Raw genomic sequence first — 9,075 nt, 5'->3', positions numbered from 1 at the left:
CAGCTCATGAGCCCCAAAGCTGAAGGGACTCAAGTGAGGGAGAAGGCTAAAGGAAAAGAACCTTTTCAGCCAGTTAACTCTTCAGCCATTTCCTCACAAACAAACAAAAGAACATTCAATTACCATCTTCCCACTGAGGTAAGGGGCTGGCCAGCTGGTCCTCTCAATGGCATTTGCTGGTGATGAAAGGCCAGTCCTTCCTCTTAGGCTGCATCAGACAGGCCTGTGAGCCGGAAGTGGAGCAGGGAAACTGAGGCAGGCAGCTGAACAAACTGCAGAGCAATGACAGCAGGTACAGGTCCCCTCCCTAGAGATGACAGCCAGGTCCAGGAAAGCAGCAAAATCAGGTGGGCAACACCAGGACCAGCTGCAATGACTGATCACCCCCTGCCCTGGCCCTGACCAATCGGTGGAGACCAGGGCCCTGGAGGGCCCACACCCTGGAGGGCCCACCTGGAAAGCTGATGAATATTCTGCTGAACCTCCCCTGAGACCTCCCTCAGGCCCCTCCCACTAGAGAGAGAAAAGCCTCAAGACAGAAGACCCAGCTTGGGCTCTCCCTCTGGGGAGCAGCCTGTGCCATTCCCTCCCCCTGTCCTTCCCCCACGGGCCACATCCCTAAACTCTAAGAGACCCCAGGAAACTTCAGCCAGGGGAGCATGGGCAGCAGTAGCTCATCCTAGGCCCAGCCCTGACCCTGTCTCAGCCCCCTTTTCTCCAACTTCCCGGCTCTCCTGTGGCTGCTGCTGTGCTAAGCCCTCCTGCTTCACTGTCCTGGCCGGAACCAACGTTCCCTCTTTGTCACCTGACTCGTGTTGTGACATGTTTCCTGCACAAAGCCCAGAACCCATACACTGTAGGCCCGTCCTAGGCAGACCGCTCAGGGCCAGGTCCCCTGGCCGGTAACATATTCTAAATAAAAATTAAAGAAAGCCCTGCCAGACGGCTCAGTGGTTGAGCATTGACCTATGAACCAGGGCGTCATGGTTCGATTCCCCGTCAAGGTACATGCCTGGGTTGTGGCTCCATCCCCAGTATGAGGCCTGCAGGAGGCAGCCAGTCAATGATTCTCTCTCATCATTGATCCCTTCCTCTCTGAGATCAATTAAATACATATTTTTTTAAAATTAAAGAAAACCTGCTGCCTGTATGGAGTTATTCCATGCAAGTGCCTCCATAGCAAGCGCCAGCAAGCTTTCTGTAAAGGACCAGCTCGTGAATATGGCCAGCTCCGAGGGCCACCACACGTTTTGTCTTTGCCTTTGAGGTGACATGTGAACAGTGCGCATGGCTGTGGTGCAGTTCACCTTCATTTACAAAAGCAGGTTCGGCCTCCGCCAGCGTTGGCCTGATTTAGTTAAAAAGGAGTGGGGGCACCGTGACTGAGAAAACGGGGGGCAGCCCGTAGTGTTAGCAGCCACTGAAGAGCAGCTGTGAGTCCTGGGCACCACCCAGTTACAGCCGGGAGAGTCCCCGAAAGGAGCAGGAAACAAAAAGCTAAGAGTCGCTGAAATCATGGCTGATTTTTTCCTTTTTCATAAAATTCTGGGAGGAAGACAACTCAGTGATGCCAGAGGTGCCAAGCCTTGTGGCGTGTTGGTGTTCAGAGCGAGATGGGGGTGTTGTTAGAGGGGGTTAAACCGCAGGGTGGATGGACCTATGACGTGCCCGCTGACCCCCAGGTCTCCCGTGACCAGTGGGTCCTGCAGTGGCCGGGCCAGGTGGTCATCTGCGTCTCCTCCATCTTCTGGACCCAGGAGGTGTCTGAGGCCCTGGAGGAAAGGACTCTGCCGGTAAGGCAGCTGTGTGAGCCTATGGGGGGGGGGGTCCCCTGGGTGTGAATGACATAAAGGAGCCTGTTTTCTAAATAAAACCATCAGTGTGACATCCACCCCGGGAGACCACAGAGCCAGGCTCCGTGGGGCCTGTGGGCCGAGGGTGTGGGGTGGGCTCCCCGGAGCGGGCCAAGTGCAGCGGCTCCGAGTCCCTCCCAGACAGTCCTGGGCCCGGATCCCGGCGTCGACCAGCCTCCGCCTCCAGGGTCAACCTGGCAGAATGTCCACCAGCCATCCTTTTCCTTTTTAAAAGTCGTTCTTGGTTTTTCAGTCTTTATTTGAAAGTAGTGTCAGATGTACATATAATGTTGAAAAGTAATACAAATAACCCAGATGCCCTTCATCCAGATGCACCACACACATCTTCCACGACCACGCACAGGGCCCGAACGGCCGCCGACTCTGAGCAGACAGTGCGGCCCTCTCCCTGCGGCCTGCTCTCATGCGTTCCTCTGGTCCACGGTCCATCCAGGCTCACACGCCTATAGGCACTTAGTTTTCACATCGCCCATGTCTCCTTTCATCTCAAAATGTCCCAGGGCTTTCTTGGTAACTCGGATTTACTGTGTAACTTGTACACAGTAGAGCTCACCCTTTCGTGTCTAGTCCTGGGTTTTGGCAAACGCACACACTGGTGCAATCCCCATCGCCTCATGCCCGCCTCAGCCAAGTCCTCCCTGTCCAGGCGCCGTGGTTTCCGCCGTGGTTTCCTCTCACAATATCAGTGAACTCGGATCTCGCGGTACCTGGCCGCTCGCGTGTAGAACCCGCTCGAGGTCGCTGACTGGAGTTGAGGGGAGGGGCTGAGGGGTGACGCCCAGGAGCCTGGCCTGGGCCATGGGTGTGGCAGGCGACGCTGCCCGAGGCCACCAGGGAGAACCCCGCGTGACGCTGTCCCCTCCCGTGTCCCTGCCAGGACTTCCTGAAGAAGAGCAATGACCAGATCGCACAGATCGTCCAGCTGGTGCGAGGGAAGCTGAGCAGCGGGGCTCGCCTCACCCTCGGGGCCCTCACAGTCATCGACGTCCACGGTGAGCACCCGCCCGGCCTCGGCCTCCGGGCGGTGGGAGCAGCCCGCCTGCCTCCTTTGCGGGGAGAGGCTCCCAGGGTCAGCTGGGGAGGAGAGGCGCCTGCGCTTCTGGGCGGGCCTCTCACTGAGCCACGGGCACAGCGTCTCTGAGCCGCCCCTGGAGCCCGTCCTGCACGGACCAGAGCGAACATTGTTGAATGCTCCCCAGGGGCCAAGCTCCGTGCTGGACCCCCATTTGCTCACTTTCCCAGGCAAGTCACAGGCTCAGCACCGGCTCGGAGAGGTCTGAGCCTCAGAGCTCACAGCGAGGCCCCAGGGAGGGGGCTCTTTTCTCATTTGAACCGACGTCTGTCTGATCCCAAACCCAGGAGCGTGCGAATGGGCAGCGATGCAGGAGCGAGGGGTGGGGCATGCGCCCTCTGCTCTTCCTTAAAAAGAAGAGGAGACTGGGGTCTTTATGTAAATAAGCCACCCACACCCTCACTCATCGTCACCAAGGACACACTGGACTAGGCTGGCTCCTGGGAGCGGGGTCCCTCTTACTCCCACACCCAGCTTCCTGCCGGCATTTCGCATTTCACGGCATCCTTGTCTGCTTGAGGCTGCCCTCATTCCGCCTGAAGTCATGTGCATAGACCAGCATGAAGCCCGGGAGCGGGAGGGAGATGCCACTTCCTCTGGCCACGTATCCAGCTGGTAGGTGTAATGCATGCCCGTGTGGTTGCTGGGCAGGGCGCCCTGGACCCAGAGTGGTTGGGGTCATACACACACACGTACATGCACGCACATGCATGCACACATATGTGTGCAAACACACACACACACACACACGTGGCATCCTCAGCTCCATCCTCTGGACACCGTTCGCTGGGAATCCAGCTCCTGGGAGGAGGGCGCTGGCGCGGGGCCTCCCTCCAGGCCTCCTGTGCAGGTGGGTTTACTGCAATAGAGAGGCTTCTCCTGTGTGAGGCAGGAGACTGCGGGCTTCCCTTTGCAAAGCTGTGTTTCTGAGATCTAACCTCGAGCTGCTGTACTCATCCCAGATCTCAGTGGCTCTTGCCCTGTGAATTACCTAAAAGCAATGACTGATTCCCACCGACCTCTTGCCCACTCTTCAACTTCAGGGCTCCCATCACTGTGAAGCGTTAAAGGAGGCTCCCATCCTCTGAGAAAAAGGAGAACACCTAGAGATGTCCCTCCCAGCTGGTTTCTCAGGCCCCAGATGTAAGGAAGGCTTCTAACCGTGGCCTCATGGGCCCCTCCCCTACCGTCAGGCCAAGCTGCTTGGGTTCCTCTAGGCTGTCCCAGAGGCCTGGGGCAGGGCCAACAGGCTCCGGTTGGGGATAAGACACCATTCGGGGTAACTACATGTCGCACAGTCCTCTGAGTCAGCCCCACAAGTTTGGGAATGAGAACAATAGCTAATGCTTACACTGTGCTTTCCTAAGCCAGGAGCAGCTCATTTCTCTTTTTCCCTTTTTGTTCTTTCCATCTGTCTACCTATATCTGTATAGATGTGAATATATATAAATATGCATATATTTAGTACACGAATATGTATGTGTATGTGTGTTTATACACATACTAGTGGCCCAGTGTGTGGATTCATGCACATTGAAAGGAAATTAATTAGAAGAAATATTTTAATATCGCAGCAAGCTAACCCACGCCGATTCCATGAGGAATCAGGCTCCCTCCTCCCTCTTCTCTGGGTCCTGAGTGTGGGTGAACCAGATTGGGGCCAACAGGGCCCCAGCAGCAAGCTAACCCACAGCCAGCAACCTAACCTACCAGTCGGAGCATCTGCCCCCTGGTGATCAGTGCGTGTCATAGCTACCGGTCGAATGGTCGAATGGTTGAAATGTTGCTTAAGCTTTTATATATATAGATATCTTCATTTAATCTTCATTACAACCCTATCAGATAAGTACTATGTTATCCACATTTTACAGATTACAGCGCTGGAGGGGAAAGAGGTTGAGTAATTTGCCCAGTCACATAGCCAGTGAATGGCAGAGCCAGAGTCTGGCCTGGGGCAGGGTGGTTTTGGAGTCCGACAGATGGCAAATAGCGCCGCCACCGAGTCTCTCTGGGCCCCTTGGGAGAAGCCAAGTGCAGTGTCTGGAAGGCATGGCTGCCTCCAGGTGGGGGTGGGCAGGAAAGGCAGCTGCGCCTAAAATTGTCTGAAGAGGGAGGGTGGCCTGGACACCGTCGTCGCCCCCGCTGAGGCGCGGGTGCAGATGGGAGGACGCAGATGGATAGCTCTCCACGTGTGTGCTTCCGTGTCCCAACAGCTCGGGACGTGGTGGCCAAGTTATCTGAGGACAAAGTGTGCGACCTGCATGACTTCCAGTGGATCTCCCAGCTGCGCTACTACTGGCAGGCGATGGACGTGCAGGTGCAGATGATCACCACTGAGGCCCTGTACGGCTACGAGTACCTGGGGAACAGCCCCCGGCTGGTGATCACGCCCCTCACCGACCGCTGCTACAGGCGAGTGCAGAGCTCTGGAGGGAAACCTGGGGAAGGGCTGGGGCACCATCAGTTGGTTACCTTCGCCTCCACATTTCAGCTTCTCAGAGTTTTGAATTTTGCCCTTAGACACCAGGTCTCAGAGGGGGGCATGGACATGAGGCCGAGGCCAGAAGTAAGAACCCAGTAGGAGCCCTAATGCAGGTTAACGTGGTCAGGCCACAAGCAGAGGCTGGTGCCTCCCTTGAAAACGGATCAGTCCTTAAGTAGCGGGGCTCCCCAGTGGCAGAATCAAGATGGTACCAGGTGAACCCAGGCCAGAGGGAGCTCAGAGCCAGGGGAGCTCAGGGCCAGAGGGAGCCCAGGGCCAGGGGGAGCCCAGGGCCAGGGGGAGCCCAGGGCCAGGCCAGGGGGAGCCAGGGGGAGCCCAGGGCCAGAGGGAGCCCAGGGCCAGGCCAGGGGGAGCCCAGGGCCAGAGGGAGCCCAGGGCCAGGCCAGGGGGAGCCAGGGCCAGGCGGAGGCCCAGGCCAGAGGCTCTGAGTGGGTGGCCGACGAGGCAGAGTGGCCATTCTGAGTTCAGCACAGAAAGTGCTTTGGCCCTTCCCTTGGGATCATAACATTAGAAGTCTGGACATTGTGGATTTGTCGAGTCCATGATGTTTAGATTAATTTTGGTTTTGTATATCCTTTACAGTGGATTTTTTTTTAATTTATGAAGATAATACTCGAGTACTTTCTCCTTTCAAAGGCCTCAGTCACTTGTTTTCTATGCTCTTTGTTCATTCGTTTATTCCACTCAGGTTCCACAGCCATTTCTTAACCTTGCTGCCCGGGGCGTGACCTCCAGGAACCCCCAGTTAACGGTGGGGAGGTACTAGGTTATTACAGACAGTGTGTTAACCGACATCATAGCGGCCATGCAGGGGCTGAGGAACCACAGTGAGCACCGCTATTCCTAACGTGTATCTCGTCCCTGCACCGCGTGCTGGGCCTGTGTGAGTGTCTGAGGATTTGGAACTGAGTCAAATCAGATCCTGAACTCAATGTTCATAATCTAGGGGGAGAAGCATGTTTATTTTCACATCCCACTAGCTTTGCTGGTCTTTGGGATGCGGAGTTTGAGGCTTTTTTAGTTGATGCATTTACATCTGTGTGTACTCATTTACTCATTCAATCTTCCCCTCAAGCTAATGCTCCTGGCGCCACCCCTGCCCCAGGCACCACTCTGGGCTGCAGGCTGCAGGGCTGCCCAGAATTATTCACCATGGTGGTTGCATAACCGGTGGAAGCTTTAGCTACTCGCATGAGTCAAAACGAAGTAAGCCAGCTCTAACCAGTTTGGCTCAGTGGATAGGGCGTCGGCCTGCAGACTGAAAGGTCCCAGGTTCGATTCCGGTCGGGGGCATGAACCTCGATGTGGGCACATCCCCAGTAGGGGCTGTGCAGGAGGCAGCTGATCGATGTTTCTCTCTCATCGGTGTTTCTAACTCTGTATCCCTCTCCCTTCCTCTCTGTAAAAAATCAATAAAATATTAAAAAAAAAAACACGAAGTAAGCCAGAGGCAGTTTCTTCCCAGTGTCTTAGGAGCCAAGCACTGAGGTCTTATCTTCTTCCCCTCAGGACGCTGATGGGGGCTCTGAAGCTGAATCTTGGGGGAGCCCCAGAAGGTCCGGCTGGGACAGGCAAGACAGAGACCACCAAAGATCTGGCCAAGGCTTTGGCCAAGCAGGCAGGAAATGCTGTCCCGCCCCCCCCCCCCGCCCCCGGACCCCCCCCCCCCCCCCGTTCCTCTCTGGGCCCCTGTCCTGGGAAGCGGGCGTGAAGGGGGAGATGGGGAGTGTAACAGGCAGAGTGGGCCCAGCTGCTCCTGTGGAGCAGGAAGCAAGGAGCCCACCCCTGTTCCCGGTGCAGGGACCATCCTGAATGGTGCCCACGCCCTCCTCTCTAGTGTGTGGTCTTCAACTGCTCGGACGGCCTGGATTATAAAGCCATGGGGAAGTTCTTCAAAGGGCTGGCCCAGGCCGGAGCGTGGGCCTGCTTTGACGAGTTCAATAGAATTGAGGTAACCCTGCTCCTGGCCACAGAGCGGCTGTGCACGCCCGGCCTCTCTTTAGTCCCTCAGCTCCTCAAGGACAGGTCTGACGTCTCCTCTACAGCCTCTTGCATAGAGTCGGTACTCAATGACCTAAAGGACATACAATGCCTGTTTTATACACATATGCACCTCATCATATTGAGTCTGTCACTAGCTCATTCAACAATGTATTGAGCAGCTACTATATCAGATATTCTGCATGTGTTCATGATACAAAAATAAGAAATGGTTTTTCTCTCTAGACTCTTACACTCTAACACAGGGAAATAAAAATTAAATGAAACAAATTCAATGTGATAGATATTACAGTAGTGGCACAAAAGAGGCATTACAGAAGAGGGGGTAGCCTGACCAGTGTGGCTCAGTGGTTAAGCGTCGATCTATGAACCAGGTCACGGTTCGATTCCTGGTCAAGGCACATGCCCAGGTTTCAGACTCCATCTCCAGTAGGGGGCATGCAGGAGGCAGTTGATGATGATTCTCTCTCATCATTGATGTTTCTATCTCCCGTTCCCGCTCCCTTAGGGCAGTGGTCGGCAAACTCATTAGTCAATAGAGCCAAATATCAACAGTACAACGATTGAAATTTCTTTTGAGAGCCAAATTTTTTAAACTTAAACTATATAGGTAGGTACATTGTTATTAACTTAATTAGGGTACTCCTAAGGCTTAGGAAGAGCCACACTCAAGGGGCCAAAGAGCCGCATGTGGCTTGCGAGCCGCAGTTTGCTGACCACGGCCTTAGGGGATTGAGTTCAGGACATACAAACATTCCATTTGAACCAATTAACACTGCCCAAGTACATACTATGCCTTAGGCATTATGCTAGGTATTGGGGGAAAGATGAAATGCTATGGAAACCACACACATACACACACACACACACACACACTTTTTCTTTACCAAAACCCCAAACATGCTTCTCATTTTGAAGGTCTGGTTCACAGGTGGTTGGCCTTTCTTTGCTGAGTGAGGGGCCCTCTGGGGGTGGGGTGGGCGGGTCTGAGCAGGGCTCCGTCAGCCAGCCCCTCTCCCTACAGGTGGAGGTGCTGTCGGTGGTGGCACAGCAGATCCTCAGCATTCAGCAAGCCATTATGCGGAAGCTGAAGATGTTCATCTTCGAAGGCACGGAGCTCTCCCTCAACCCAACCTGCGCTGTCTTCATCACCATGAACCCCGGGTACGCGGGCAGGGCGGAGCTGCCCGACAACCTTAAGGTGAGCGTCCGCGTGGAGGAGGCTGGGCACGCTCACGGCGCAGGAGCTCTGCCAGTACCAGGGCCTCCCAGAGAAGCCAGATGATGGAACCAGGCAATGTGCTTCAGCCTTGGTCAGTAACAGGGGCGTGTGGGTGGAGGTGAGAGGGTTCCTGGCCCTAGAACAAACCTCTCCCTCTCATGGACGCTGGGGGAGGGCCACAGGGAGTGGGTAGCCAATGTAAACAGAAAACCGTGTGCGTGGGAGCAAGGGCTCTGTTCCCACTGTCGTCAGTGGTCAGACAGGTCACACAAATGAAGGCGCAGCTGGCGATGCCCCGTGGAGAGGCAGCACCGAGCCCAGCCTGCAGACACGCCAGACCCTCTCCTCTGCCAGGGAAAGCCAGGAATTTGGAGTTTTACATGAAATCTGGCTTTTAGATGCT

General features: G+C 55.2%; 1 protein-coding gene across 1 annotated transcript in view; it reads left to right on the top strand.

Moving 5' to 3' along the window:
* Nucleotides 1-9,075, top strand: part of DNAH3 (dynein axonemal heavy chain 3) — a gene marked incomplete at its 5' end in the record, with an annotated part of 172,487 nt that overhangs the window by 85,266 nt on the left and 78,146 nt on the right. The window contains 6 exon segments of the mRNA XM_023744381.1: nucleotides 1,683-1,793; nucleotides 2,752-2,866; nucleotides 5,160-5,358; nucleotides 6,959-7,067; nucleotides 7,287-7,400; nucleotides 8,475-8,651. Coding sequence (XP_023600149.1) covers nucleotides 1,683-1,793; nucleotides 2,752-2,866; nucleotides 5,160-5,358; nucleotides 6,959-7,067; nucleotides 7,287-7,400; nucleotides 8,475-8,651 — 825 coding nt within the window.

The sequence above is a fragment of the Myotis lucifugus genome, unplaced genomic scaffold (genome assembly GCF_000147115.1).
Source record: "Myotis lucifugus unplaced genomic scaffold, Myoluc2.0 scaffold_458, whole genome shotgun sequence".
NCBI lineage: Eukaryota > Metazoa > Chordata > Mammalia > Chiroptera > Vespertilionidae > Myotis > Myotis lucifugus.
The sequence above is the reverse complement of the archived record's forward strand: the minus strand, read 5'-3'. Positions and strand labels throughout refer to the sequence as shown.